The 15,629-nt window shown below is 37.4% G+C and overlaps 1 protein-coding gene across 2 annotated transcripts in view; it reads right to left on the bottom strand.

Moving 5' to 3' along the window:
* MAPKKKe (MAP3K epsilon protein kinase) overlaps window positions 1-15,629 on the bottom strand; it is a 35,927-nt gene that overhangs the window by 12,187 nt on the left and 8,111 nt on the right. Inside the window, 7 exon segments of one of the 2 annotated variants that reach the window (NM_001247850.2) lie at window positions 1,429-1,512; window positions 1,591-1,682; window positions 2,024-2,107; window positions 2,209-2,388; window positions 12,188-12,232; window positions 12,338-12,664; window positions 15,235-15,624. In NM_001247850.2, coding sequence (NP_001234779.1) covers window positions 1,429-1,512; window positions 1,591-1,682; window positions 2,024-2,107; window positions 2,209-2,388; window positions 12,188-12,232; window positions 12,338-12,664; window positions 15,235-15,624 — 1,202 coding nt within the window. 2 annotated transcript variants of the gene reach the window in all.

Raw genomic sequence — 15,629 nt, 5'->3', positions numbered from 1 at the left:
ACCCATTCTAACATCACCTTATGCTACCATACTACTTACTTTCTTGGTCCTCCAACTGGAATCATATACCTTTTACCTAAGTCTGTCTGGCCCTGATATCGCCGCAAAAGTAGCAAAGATCTCTCTCACAGATCTAACTGGTTATCCTCGATATGACATTAGACAAATGTATCATCTGCTCATACTTGAAGGATACTGCAGACGACCTTGCCTTGTTGAACCACACCCACCAATAGACAACGGAAAAATGGACTACTTATTGGGACTATATTTTATGCCAATTTTTTGATACAGTAATAAAGTTTATTGACATTTGGCATAAAAACGCTTGTACACAAGTATACTGCAAAAAGTATCTGCTCATACTTACCGCAGACGACCTTGCCTTGTTGAAACTTGAATCACACCCACCAATAGACAAAACTGAAAATGGACTATTTATTGGGACTATATTTAATGCCAATTTTTTGATACAGTAATAAAGTTCATTGTCATTTGGCATAAAAACACTTGTATACAAGCGTACTGCAAAAAAGTAGAAAATCTACAGAAATAAATGGTTTTCTACAAACATCACCCAGTCATTTATGCTTAGAGGGACTTCAAGCGAACCCCAAAAGGAAAAAAAAAGGATAAGAGGCTACTCCTCTTCTGTACAGAATACATCTCTACCCCTTCAAAAGTTATCCTATTTCTTTCTCTCCACACGATCCACATAAGAGCTAGTAGAGCAACGATCCATATCATGCTTCTTCTCCTCCCTCTACCACCCTTCCGGCTGAAGGTAACCTCTTAGTGCCTGGCATCACTCAAATTAATCCAAACCATTTCAGTATTTCTCACCATAACCTAGAAATTAATGTAAATGGAGATGGTCGACATCTTAACCCAGATCCTTGTACATAACGCATCATCAGGCGCAAGTAACCTTCCCCTTTCTCAGATATCCAGTTGTCCAAATCACCCCTCTAGCAGCAATAGCCAACCACACTTAAATCAGGCTGACACTGCTATCTGAACTCAGGTCTTTTTCAAACTATCAAGATCATGGCCCTTCTTACAGAATTTCTTCATTTCTTTCTTAATTAGTTTTGTGAAATCTGATAAGCAATTTTGCACTTCATGATGGTGACTTACTAACCTCTCCAACACAATTATGTCAGCAATTAACTGTTTTCACACTACAGATCAACTCCAAACTAATTTGTATTAGCCAAAAAAAATCCAACAATGAACAAAATTGACATATAAATGTCCACAATAGGCAAAGTTCCAATAAACACATTAGGTAGCAACTGTTGTACACCAAAATATTACGCAAGAGAAGTACAACCATTGAGGTTAAAACTCTAAAGTGAAAAAGACATCAGAGGTATGACATCTCGTCTGTGAAAGAAATGCTGTAATTGGAAGGTACAGAAGACAAACCTATATTTGGCATAGTCAGCTTCTAAAAATCCCACAAGAACAGGTATTCCACGATTAGCAATAAACATTTGCAGCGTCAAGGGACTGTGAAGAAAGCAATCATAAGGTAAGGTACACAACTTTTCATGTTATCATGCAACAACCAAGCCATAATCTATATACCTCGACTGACATAGCTGCTGAAAGAAGTAAGCTGCTTCCATACGAATTTCTCGGGGACGATCAGGCGCAGCAAAACTCATCACAACAGGGATCTACAAAAAAATTGAACACAAAGACAAGTTAAGAACAATGGCTTAGTCCCAATATTAAGAAGACTATTGTTCGCAGTACTAACTTTTAAGAACTACTTAACATTTACTTCATCATATTCAGAGTACAATCAAAATTTTAATTGTAACACCTACAAGGCCAACAAGACAAGCATTTTTTTGGGAATACGTGTTATCTTTAACATAAATACAAGTTGACAAAGAGGGTCTAGCCCCAGTATTAATAAAACTATATTTTCCAGTCCATATTATTCAGAATTACTAAACATTTACTTACCAATATACAAGGTACAATCAGAAAAGAAAATGCAAGTGACACTTACAAGGCCAACGAGACAAGCATTTTCTTGGGAATCTGTGTTATCTTGAACAATCAGGTTCAGTACCTGCAGCACTGAACACATGACCTGAAAATTGAAAGCAAGAATTAACCAAAAAGAAATCAACTACAGCTGTTAAGCGTACATAGAGACTGAAGCACCAATATGATCACAAGATATTGACATACACGAGTTTTGGGAACCTCAAGTAACTCCATCAGAGGAAGCAAACCATGCTGGGTGACAAAAACAAGTTTCTGGTCCGGCCGCTGATGGAAGAAAGCAATCAACTTCTGACAAGCTGATACAATAACATCTTCTGATTCATCTGTTCTTAAAGATGATACTAACTTGCTGAATTCTACAGCCTGCCCATATGATAAGTTTCAAAGTCAGGCTTCAATTTATCTTCTGTCTAGAAATTCACATATCACTTAAAGGATTCAGAACTTTTGTTATGGTCATCGCAAATAAAGCATATAGGAAAGGCATATAAACTAGATATAACAGGATTATACAGTGGAATTATCTTAAACTTTTCTGGCATGAACTAGAAATCCCTATTACCGGCTATTGACTGTACTTCTTTTCGCATAAAAGACCCACCCCCACCCCACCCACCCCTTTTCTTCTGCCACCATTAGATTCACTTCCTCCCTTCCCTTCAACCACTTCTTTCTTTTCATTTTTTAGAATTTGAAAATAACTTTTGAACTTTCAATAAAACCTTTTAGCAATCCATTAAAAAAAATTCTCAATTGGAATGAAGAACCATCCAATCAAGATGATTCATTCATTGCAAAAGAAATAAATGATCCTCAACTCTATACATTAGCAGAATAGAAGATATAATTTTCATGAACGTGATAAAATTTATTATAGTTATGCTCCAATATAAGTGTGACTAGTACTTGTTTGTTAAACCTATAGCTTTAGCAACAAATAAAAAACATAATTTGCAATCATTCTACATCTAAGAAAGAGACCAAGATTCTTCTTTTATTCTTCTTTTATAAGGCAACTTTGTATTCACATCAGAAAACTCAGCAGGTAAAACTGATGTGGTGGGATTTACTAACCCCATCATGATACCCAAAACTACCATAAAAAGAATCTTTACAATTGTCCTATGAAGTCCACTAGACTTACTGCCTCCCCCACCATATCCTGTTTACACCAAAAATACAACAACTCAGACTCTTCATCTAGATCTTTTGAATGTTGCTAGCTTTCCCATCATGGGATCTTTCATTCCTTTCCTTCCAAAGCATCCACCAGATGCAAGCTGGAATATATTTCCACCCGTCTTCTTTTGATCTTCTTCTTCTGCTCATTCATTCCCAGTGTTTCAACATGTGTAAAGAAGTTTTTGGCATTTCCAAGAATACATAAAAACATGTGCCACAAATTTACAGTTGTTATGCAGTGTAGGAATAAGTGGTCATTAATCTCTGCCTCTTTATCACACATATAACACCTTGAGCAAATCTGTATACCTCTTCTCTGTAACATTTCGTGAGTTAAACATTTTGTGAGTTAAACATGCTTTTCTGATCACCAACCACGAGAAACATGACACCTTCTGTGGGATTTTGATCTTCCAGATTCCATGGCCACTCCCATTCTCATTCTCCAGTTATGGTTCATATTCCAGTAACAAGATTTCACAGAGAAACTCCCTTTGTTGTGCAACTTCCATATTGGTTTGACAGGTCCTTCTGTGACACCTGAGAATGGATTCAGTACCTGCAACAGTCCAGCTGCTCTACTATTCTCCCCGTCATTTAGAGCCCTTCTGAAAATTAGGTCCCACCTTGAGGGCTCCATACTTGTGCCACTGTGGCCATCTGATGTACACTCGAAACAAATAAATCCGGGAATAAGGTTTTCAAGCCCCTATCCCCAATCCATTCTTCATTCAGTTTTAACCCCATCTCCAATTTTGAATGATATATTGGGGGCAAAAGGAGGCCATAGTCTTCTGATAGTTTTCGGAAGGAGCACCCAAAAGCACATGTTACTTAACTTACTTCATCAATGGTTGAATTATTTTGAAGACCATAAAATATGTGAGGTGAATCCTCTCCATAATGTCAAATCTTCAATACATAACCTCCAGCCACTTCAACAACAAACATTCTGTATTTTCAACTTTTTTATCCCCATACCCCTCTTTTATTTTGTTAATGGTCACCTCATCCCATTTGACTAGGTTGTACCCAAGCTTCTCTTTGTTCGCTTGCCATAAGAAGACTCTCCTTAGTTTGTTGATTTTCTTCTCTATGCTTCCTGGGATTGAGAATAGGCCTGTCATGTAAGTCGGGAGGGCATCCATTTTTGACTTTATGAGAGTTAATCTGCATCCCATTGGAAGGTATTGGCTCTTCATCTTGTCAGCTTTCTCCTCACTTCTTTCCAACACTTCAATCCATACTTCCACCTCTTTATTTTTTGCAACAAGAGGCATTCCAAGATATTTAGTTGGTAAGGAATCCATTTGGCGTCCTACATTCTCAGAAGTATCTGCATACTGAGTAGGGGGTACAAGCAACTGTTATGCCAGTTAAATGTAAACCTGAGATGCCCTCGAAAATGGTTAGAATGGCCCTCAAGTATCTCATTTCCATTACTTCAGCTTCACAGAATACCAAGGAGTCATCTACATATGACAGATGTGTGATTTCCATAATATTTCCCCTGTTAGTTTTTTTTTTCCGGGAAGCCCCTTTATCCACCCATTCTCACTTGCTCTTTTGATCATAGAACTGAAGCCTTTCATTGCTAAGATAAATAGGAAGGGTGACATTTGATCACCCTGCCTTAAACCTGTTTGAGATTAGAAGAAACCTTTTGGACTACCGTTGATGATAAGAGAGTATTTCACAGGAGATATACATATATTGATCCAGTTTATCCATTTGTTCCCAAAGCCCATGTCTCTCAGAATTTTCAGAAGGAATGACCAATTGACATGGTCATAGGCCTTTTCAATATCAAGTTTACATAGGACACCGACTAGATTCTGTTTCACCATATTGTCCAGTGTCCACCAATTCATTGGCCAGCAGTGCTGCATCCATGATCTGTCTTCCTTTCAAGAATGCGATTTGGTGTTCATCTACCAATTCTCCCATGACAGTCTTCATTATTTATGTAAGGAGTTTGGCTATGACTTTGTATACTCCACCAATCAGACGTATTGGTCTAAAGTCCTTCAGTTCTTCTGCTCCATATTTCTTGGGGTTTAGTGCTATAGAGGTCGCATTAAAAGATTTCTCTAACATTTCACTCCGATGGAAATTTTGAATCAGATTCTCTTTCAAGGTTGCCCAACAGACCTTGAAGAAACTCATAGTGTAGCCATCAGAGGGCCAGGGGCCTTATCCCCCGCTCATTGTTTAATAATCTTTAGCACTTCTTCAGTGAAAGGCCTTTGCGGCCAATCTTGTTCCTCCTCGGAGATTCTTGGACAATTAACATACTCACAAGAAGGCCTCCACATCTCAGATTCAGTATAGAGTTTCCTGTAGAACTCAATCATATCAACCTTGATAGCTTCTCGATCTTTAACTTCCTTCCTATAAAAGCCTCCAGAATTGACAAATTCCTCTACTCTAATCATTGGAAAGAATTTTTCCCGCAAATTAGACAGAGTGTGCTCCCAAGAGTAGGCTTTGATCATAGTCCAATATCTCTAAACTGTGGAAAGCTAAATCTCAAGAAGACGTATTTTAAATTTGAGCAATGGTGGATGAGGGTGGAAGGGTTCAGAGAAAAAGTAAAAGAATGGTGGGCATCCTTCCCAGTAAATGGAACAGCTTCTTTTAGGTTGGCAACAAAACTAAAGGTACTCAAAAAGATTGAAGGAATGGGAGCTGGAGAATAGAGGCATTTGGAAACATAGAAAGGAGGATGTGCTGAACCAGATTGCTAGTCTTGAAACTATCCAGGAGCAGAGAACACTGAATGTGGGGGAGAGGCTACACAAAGCTAAGTTATTCAATGAGTTTGCAGAAATTTCCAGGAATGAGGAAATAGCATGGAGACAAAGGTCCAGGGTACAATGGCTCAAGCAAGGGGATAAAAATACCAAATACTTTCAGTTAATGGCTACATCACACAAAAGATTCAATACAATCGATAAGTTAGAAGTGGAAGGTGTGATTATTTCCGAACCAGAGGAGATCAAGAACGAAGTTGTGTGCTTTTACTAGAAACTTTACAAGGAACCAGAACAATGGAGGCCACATTTTAATCTCCAAGGGAGTGAAAGCATCAGTGTGGAGGAAAAAGAGTGCTACAAAGACAATTTGACGAAGATGAAATCCTTTAAACACTCAAGTTGTGTTCCAGTGACAAGCCAGATGGCTCCCCAATGAGTTTTTATCAAAGCTTTTGGAAATGCTCAAGGAAGACATACTGAGCACCTTGAGGAAATCCCATGATCACCAAGTGTTTGAGAAGAGCCTAAATGCAACCTATGTGGCATTGAACCCCAAGAAGGTGGGAGTTGTGGAACTGAGAGATTTCAGACCTATAAGCTTGATAAGTGGAATATACAAGATCATTGCCAAGATACTAGCAGAGAGGTTAAAGAAAGTGATCAGTAAGCTAGTGATTAAACACCAGATGGCCTTCATAAAAGGTAGGCAGATCATAGATGCAGCACTTATAGCAAGCCAGTGTGTGGACGCACCAGAGTCAAAGGAGATGATCCAGGAATTATGTGCAGCTGGACATAGAGAAGGCTTATGATCATGTCAATTGGGGCTTTCTAAAAATGATTCTAAAACAAATGGGTTTTGGGGATAAATGGCTGAAGTGGATCGATTATTGCATAAAAACTGTTAGGTTCTCCATTTTAGTTAATGGAGAACCTGTTGGTTTTTTCCCATCAAAAAGGGGTCTAAGAAAGGGGTTTAAGGCAGGGAGACTCACTCTCTCCTTTCCTTTTCATCCTAGCCATGGAGGGCTATAATAGTATGATGAGAGTAGCTACCCAAAACAATTGGTTAAAAGGCTTCAAGGTCCGCAACTGTTCAGGAAGGGAAATGCAGATTTGTCATCTGCTTTATGCAGATGACACAATTATTCTCTGTGAAGCCAAGGCTGAACAGGTTGTCTTTATAAGAATGACTTTGGTGGTTTTTGAAGCAGTCTCATGTTTATCAGTAAGTTGGAGGAAAAGCAGCATCTTTCCAATTAAAGAAGTCCCTCAACTTCAGAGCCTAGCGAGGATATTGGGTGTAAAGTAGAACATCTTCTCACTACTTACTTGGGCATGCCATTGAGGCACAATCATAAAGAGCTAGAAATTTAGGACGGCATAATTGAAAAGACAGAGAAGAAATTGGCCAATTGGAAAACTCAGTATATCTCTTTGGGAGGGAGAGTCACTTTAATAAACTGTGTTGGACTCTCTTCCAACTTGTGTTATGTCTTTATTCCCTATGCCTGCTAAAGTGGAACAAAGATTTGACAAACTGAGAAGAAATTTCTTGTAAAAAGGGAATAAAGAAGGGAAGGGTTTGCATTTAGTAAAGTGGCAGACTGCACAGTTACATAAACAATCTGGTGGACTTGGAATCAGAAACTTGGGGTTGCAGAACAGATGTCTCTTGTCAAAATGGCTATGGAGGTTCTACACTGAGGAAGAAGCACTGTGGAAGGAGGTGATAGTCAACAAGTACGGGTTGAATGGAAATTGGGTCTCCAACTCTGTAAATAGCACTTATGGGGTGTCAGCTTGAAGAACAATAAGAAATTTGTGTCCTGATCTAAGTAAAAACATAGTTTACAAGGTGGGAAATGGGACGAAAATCCTATTCTGGAAAGAGAATTGGAATGGAAATAAGGCAGTGATGGTCTTATTTCCTGACCTATTCTCCTTGTGTACCAATCCGGAAGAAACAGTGGCTAACTATGATCTACTCACGGTTGGAAAATTGTGTTTAGAAGGCACTTAAATGACTGGGAGATTGGGAGAGTGGCTGAGCTATTCCATTTTCTCAATGGTTTGAATGGGTTATCAGCAAACAAAGATTCTATATGGAAACACTCTAGAGATGGAAGACTTTCTGTTAACAAGCTATATATTAAGGAGGTGAAGGAGCATCCAGGTGGCAAGCTTGTCCCCTGGAAGCAGATTTGGAGGAACAAGGTGCCAACCAAGGTGAAGTGTTTCTCTTGGTTGGTTACCAGAACAGCATGCTCCACTCATGAGAATTAAAAAGGAGGGGTTTCTATATTGCCTCTTGGTTCGCTCTCTCTGTAGTGAGGCTGAGGAAACCAACAACCATATGTTCCTTCATTGCAAAGTGACAACACAATTGTGGAACCTTTTTTTGGGACTAACACATACAGAATGGATTATTCCTAAGCATACAGCAGATCTACTTAGTTATTGGATCAGCAAAGGGGGGAGAAAATCTAAGAAAAAGTGGAGTATAATACCATCATGCATTTGGTGGTGTATTTTTATTTTTTTTGAGACAGTAACAACTTGTATTCTATTACCAAAACAAAATCCAGAACCTGCCACAATAAGCTACAGATTCCTAATTACAATTCTGGAGAGTACCAGGAAGATCTTTAATCCTATAGCAAAATTTACAAGGAACCTAAAACATCTTTGATTGATTCTAGATCTACCATGTACTCCTGTTTACACCAAAAAAGGAACAAAACTAAGCAGTTCATCTTAATCTTCTGGATGGAATTGTTCTTGTTCTGGAAGCATCTGAGATTTCTTTCTTTCCACACGGACATAACTGCTCCATAACTTCAGGGTCTGCGTAACTTTCCTACGCATAATCCATTTCATGTCCTTCTGATTGATAAAGACATTCCACAAAATCTTCTGGTGGTGTATTTGGAAAAAAAGAAATAGCAGATGCTATGATAACAAAGCAAATTCAATAGAGAAAGTCAAATGGAACTGCTTGACTACTATTTATTTTTGGTGTAAAGAGGAAGGGATAGAAGAAGCTGCACAAATTTTGGATTTTATAGGCTCTTTGTAATCTATTAGCCTTTTTGTTTTTTTCTCTTGTTGGAAACCAATTTTTGGAGGTCTCCAGCGTAGAATCCTTAATTCTGATGAATACAACATTATCTTTATCAAAAAAAAAGATTATCAACCTATCAATGTTATTGCATCTCTTGTGGTTTGTTGGCATTCTCTGGAAAAACTACTGTTGTTATCCCCCTGTTTTAGCTAGCGAACTCTGGACTTTTGCATCCATCTAGATTCCTCATTTTTTGCCATATCCTCCAACTCCACCAGAAGTGTTCTAGTGTTTGTGCTAGATCAATATCACTAATTCATTGAGAAGACCGTCTTTCCTGTTGCATAACTCCCCAACACTGATTTGTTCCAATCTTTGAGTTTTTGCTTCAACATTTTTAGCTTAACACTGAGCTTGTAGTCACAGCGGCTCTCCACTTCAAATTTGTTCCACCAACTATGGACAAGCCCCTCAAAACCATCAACATTGAGCCACCGATTCTCAAACTTGAAGTATGACTTCCTCTGGTCCTAATCTCCACATTGCAACATGAAAGGACAGTGGTCAGAAGTATGACTTCCTCTCATTCCATTGAGTACATGAATCTGTCTAGTTTGGAAGTAATGTGGTGACAAGCACCCCTGAACCATGTGAAAATCCCTCCATTTTAGTGAGGGTCGTGTAGTTCCATCTCTTCAATCCATTTTATAAAGTCCGACATCACATTTCTGATCCAATTGCATCTTCTCCTTTCTGCCATAACTCTAACTGTGTTGAAGTCTCCACAAGTTACCCTGGTCCTTCGCAAAATTCTTTGACTACTGCCACCTCTAGCCAACAGTCTAGTTTCTCAATCCAAGTGTGGGGAGCATAAACACAAGTGAGAAACCAAGTAAAGACACTTTGTGCTGCATCGAATCTGTAAGTAATACAGTATTGGCCAATTTTCCACCGTACTCCATGTCCAGATTCTACAGTCCCAAATGATTAGGATTCCACCCCTACTCCTATCTGCTTCTATATATCCATACCTCATCCATCTACTAGGCCACAACTTTTTGGCAATGTTTTCTACCCCCTTACTCACCTTTGTTTCTTGGAAACAGTAGAACTCTACCTTCCATTTCAGCAAAGCACTTTTAACAATATTCCTAATGGACATCTTGTTAATCCCCCTTACATTCCATGATAGTAGCTTTGTCTTCATTTAAAAGAAAGTTAAGCACTCTCACTTTTGTTCTGGACTCCTCCTCATCCCGATTTAGACTGGACTGTAGATTTTTCAGTTCATTTTTCCCAATCCCCCGATGTTTAGGTGTTGTACTTGTACCTTATATTATCTTGTTCTCCAAAGCAGACTTTCTCTCTTCCAATCTCATCAATAGGACAAGAGTCTCTTCCCTGAAACCGTCAAAAGCAATTCTACAGTGGAGCTTCAATCTCCTATCCATTAGTTTGTCTAGGGATGTTCGAAGCTACTGGTTCAACATCATCATTTGCTGGATTTGCATGTTTTGTTTGTCACAACCAATGTCTGCCTCCATCGAACAATTACCTTTCTCCTGCAATTGCATACCCCTGCTTTCGTCAATCATATTCTGTGAAGCCGTGTCATGGTGAATATCTGATCTTTCCTCGTGTCTACTTTGGAGTGGGTCCTTTCTCCATAGAAGTTTTGCCTTGTGGAAGCTTAATGAATAAAATGAAGCAATTGGTAGTGTAAAGGAAGGACTTCTCCTCGTGTTGCAAATATACTATAAAAACTATATTCATTAAGAAGATTTCTCATGTCAAATAGATATATGCCAATTTAACTAAATAATCTCATAAGATTTACAATAGATATGTTTCATTTTACACAGAAATACAAGATAAATCGCTTAAGCTGCTTGCTATTTTGTAACCTTGACATGACTATTTTCCATTTCACTACCTTTGACATGGAGGAACTATACACAGAAAAGTTCTATTTTATGCCTACAGAAACATAGCAATTAACCTCTAACTTACCATTTCCTTGTCTAAGTGACCAAAATCTTCATTACCAAAACAACAATTTACCGATTTCTAGTATCATATCAATTAAACACTCGAACAAGCACCAGTTGAAGGAAATGAGAAATATCCTAACAAAAATATTATCATAGTTGAAAGGGGTTTCTTTGCAGCTAAAAGGGGTTTTAAACAGGAGATCCAATCTCTAAAAAAAATAAAAATCATTCTAGTGATGGAGAGCTTTAGCAAAATGTTATCTGTGGCATACGAGAATGATTGAAATAGAGGATTTAAAGTCCAGAACAACAGTTATGACACATTAGTGATGTGTGATGGTTAAAATAGAGGATTTAGAGTCCAGAACAACAGCTATGACACATTGGTTATGTGTGATGCTGAGGTGGTAGAGCCACAACATCTAAGTTTGATTTTGGTGATCTTTCAAGCTATATCTGGTCTCTGTATTAATTGGAATAGCAGTCATGTATATCCCATTAATGGGGTTGCAAACTGTTGCAGCTTTTTATTGAGAATTTGCAACGTGCAGCAAGGTTAGTTGCATCACATGGATAGTGAGTAAGAAGCTCGTTCACACATGAGAATCTGCAAAAGAGGGGCGGTGTCCTAAGTAGCAAATGTTTTCTCTGTGGAAGTCAAATAAGTCATTTGTTTTTGCATTGTCATGTTACTGCACAATTGTGGCATTTCTTTATGAATCTGAAATGCCAAAACAGATGACCTTTTCGAGAGGTTGGTACAGAACGGGAGCTAGGAACTAGGAAGATGAAGTTTTCTTTGGTTGAAAATACTATACCTGCTTACATATGGCGTTATGGAGGATTATATGGAATGAGAGAAATAGAAAATGCTTTAAAGAAAGTGTCAACTCCATTCACAAGATAAAGTCTAATTGTACATTTGTGTTTGGCTTTTGGTGTGGACTAGAATCTGTAAATGAGGGTGAAAAGTGCTACAGGTTTGAGAATCATAAGTGGATAGCTGATGCTGAATTTTGGTTTTTGGTGTTGCCCTGCTGATATATAGAACAGATAAAACAGCAGTCTCTGTGCTGAAATCATTTATAAAATTTACCTTACCTTTTTCATAAAATCAAAGATCAAGGCATCATCACAAAAATAAGTCAAGAAAACTAGTCTAATAGTACCTGAAGGTGAAACAAATTTTCTGTCGGTAGTTTATCATCAAAGCCCTGAAAAAGCATCCAAAAAAGAAAGAAATAAGAAAATAGGGGAGAAAGACGGTGAGGTGTAACAAAATATACATAAATCAAGCAAAAATGAATAAGCACACATACTAAACCATCCATGTCTATTACATCCTCCTTCAACACACCCATCATGATACTGAGTAAATCACCACCATTTGGTGGTCCTGATTCACTTTCCATTTGTTTCTTAGCAATTGTGGCTCTCAACTTTGTTGCCAAATCGTTCTTTCCAGTTTCGGCAATTGCATTATTTTGAGCAATTTGTGAAGATGATGCAGAGAGAGACACCTCAGCAGCGCGATTCTCCAGGTTCTTCTCCAATGGATGAAACAGGTCATCCAAGGAAGCATCACCAGGGGGGTCACTGAATCTGCTCAGTTCATTTCCTTGCGGAACAACTGATGTCTTCACAGCCTTCACAGTCCCGTACGCAGAATTTTCAGTAAGCGGGGTCAATAATTATAGAAGAAGGCTAAAAATTTAATTATCACATTTTATAAGAGATATCCATGACCCCATTGGTTTAGTTTTAAGCTAGAGGGTCAATCTAAGACAAGGGAGTGAACAAAAATCCAAACAAATGATCAATGCTAATCAGGGTATAGTCATATTAGTCTAGCAAAAAGGATAAGAGTAAGCACTTTGTTTTGAGAGAGTGATTTGGAGTTGAGATTCAATCAGAAAACCTCCTATTTCTCTGATTCCATATTGAACTATTTTGAACCTCAATTCTGATTATGTTTCTTTATTACGTCTTTTCGACTGCATTAAACGTTACTCAATGTTCTTATGTAATCTACATAACCTGTCGTTATCTCATTTATATCATTTTCTAACTATTTCTTGCCTGGATTTTGTGAAACCTCAGGGGCAGACCCATGTTGAGTGAAAGGTGTCAAGCGACACCGCTTTTGACAGAAAATTTCACTATATATATATGTGTGTGTGTGTGTGTGTAGATAGATAGATAGATACACACACACACACACACACACACATATATATATATATATATATAAAATAAGCATAAAGTGATATCTTGATGAAAGGACACTACTTGACAATAGATGTCCCTAGGCGTTTGGTTCAAAACTTAATTTTGTTCTTTTCAGGTTGGAGGATTGAACCTCAACCGAAGCATCTTTTTTTCAAAATATAACATATAGCTTAAAAATGGTTAACCAATGTTAAGCTATATGTTATATATTGTAAAATATATGTTGGAGTTGAGGTTCGAACCTCCAACCTCAAAGAACAAAACTAACCTTTGAACGAACGCGCCATGAGGCATCTCTTATCAAGTAGTGTCATTTAGTTCATTACATCACTTAATGCTTACTATAAATATATACTTAGTAAAAAAAATTGATGAAGTAATGTCGCCTGACACTCCTCCGCTCAACATAAGTCTGCCTCTAAGCTTCCACAAAATTCCAGTCAAGAAATAGTTAGAAAATGATACAACATGAGATAGCAACAAGTTATATAGATGACATAAGAACATTAAGTAACGTTTGATGCAGTCGAAAAGACATACAAGAAAGAAAAAGTTAAACATAATCAGATTTGAGATTCAAAATAGTTCAATATAGAACAAGAGGAATAAGAGGTGTTTTGAAGGGGTCTCAACACCAAATCACTCCCGCTAAACAAAGTTACTCCATCTTTTTTGCCAGACTAATGACTATTGTAATTAGCACCGATCAGTTGTTGGATTTTAAGCTCCCTTGTCTTAGACTGACACAGAAAAGGGATTCATTAGTTCTTTTATTAATGCTTTTCCTTTCTTGTAACTATGCATCTACTTGATGCTCCTTTCTGAATGGAACATCTAAATTCATCAACCAGAAAAGGTTCAAAATAGTTCTCAGGATGAAAAACAATCTACTAAGAGTAACAAGCGTGACATGACTGTGCATAATATACATGAATTATACAAACAAAAATAAGTGAATACCGCGAAATCAGAGGAAAAATGTTCTTTTTCTGAATAAGAGCTTGTTTGGATTGGCTTAACTTGGGTGTTTTTAAGCCAACTAAGCTTTTTTAGCAGTTTTTTTTAGTGTTTGGGTAAAATTTTAAAAAATGCTTACAAGTACTTGATTTTAAGCCAAATTAACAAAAATAACCCAATATCAGAAGTTGGAATTTCTAACTTATGGCTTTGGGCTTATAAGTCATATGCCAAAAGTCAATCCAATCAGGCTCTTTATTAGAGCCTGTTTGAATTGGCTTTTGCTTTATGACTTGAAACCAAAAACCTTATTTTTATCATTTGAGCATAAAATCAAGTGCTTGTAAGCTATTTTAAAATTTACTCAAACACTCCTAGGTGCTTAAAAGTTATTTTAGCTTAAAAGCACTTAAAAAAAAAGTCGATCCAAACAAGTTCTAAGACTCATGAACACAGGCAGGATAGGGACAGTGATATCTCCTTGTATAAACTACTTTTCTTTACACAGGAACTTGGATTAATGATCAAGTTAGCCACACCCACATTGGTTCCACCAATTAAACTTATAACTGACACATTAAAATCATCCCATACGTATCGATCAAACAGAAAACTAAAAATGTCATAATTGGATTAAACATATAAAGTTATTATATCCAGCTTATGACAGCTAAATATTAAAGAGTTGTTTACTAGTTATTGGAATATGAAAAAGAAGGATTTTTTGTTCAGTAAGCAGCAAAAAGAAAGTAGGAATTATAAATATAGGTTTTACCCCAAAGTAAAGGCCATTATTATCTTATTTACTTTTACCCGGATCGATCAGAAGTTCGATTCTAGGATTCTATCCAAACTACTCATTTTCATACCTTTTTCTCGAAGTATGGAATTTATATGCAAAGCAGTACATCTGATAAAGAGTATATTCAAGTAAAAAACATTAGGACTCCTAGAGATGTTTTTTAGAAATCCTAACAACACACAATGAGCCTACAAAATCAAAAATAGGAATTATAAGCATAAACTTTACCTTTCTAGGACTATAATCTGTGTTCTTTTGTCCAGAACTGGATGATGCAGAATATGCATTGACGCCATGTCCTTTATCTTCAACCTTCCTACCTACAGTGTTCCGACCCCTGGATTCACTAGATTCAAGCTCACCATTTGCAAAAACTTTATCAGGCTCACTCAAGTCTGTTGAACTTTGAAGTGCTGATTCCTTATTCACAGCTAATCCATCAGTATTGTTTTGAATAGGAGACTTCTCATGAATTGCTAAAGTTGGAACTGGATCTGACATAAATTGATCTTCAATCTTATCAGTTCTTTCTTCTATACGAATACTACTTGAACCATCAACCTCTTCCGACTTGCTAGTCTCCAGGACTTCTGGTGATGCCAATGTTGTGCTAGACTCCTGAA

This window comes from Solanum lycopersicum, chromosome 11, assembly GCF_036512215.1.
Source record: "Solanum lycopersicum chromosome 11, SLM_r2.1".
Lineage (NCBI taxonomy): Eukaryota > Viridiplantae > Streptophyta > Magnoliopsida > Solanales > Solanaceae > Solanum > Solanum lycopersicum.
Note: the sequence above shows the minus strand (reverse complement) of the source record. Positions and strands in the feature narration are given on the sequence as shown.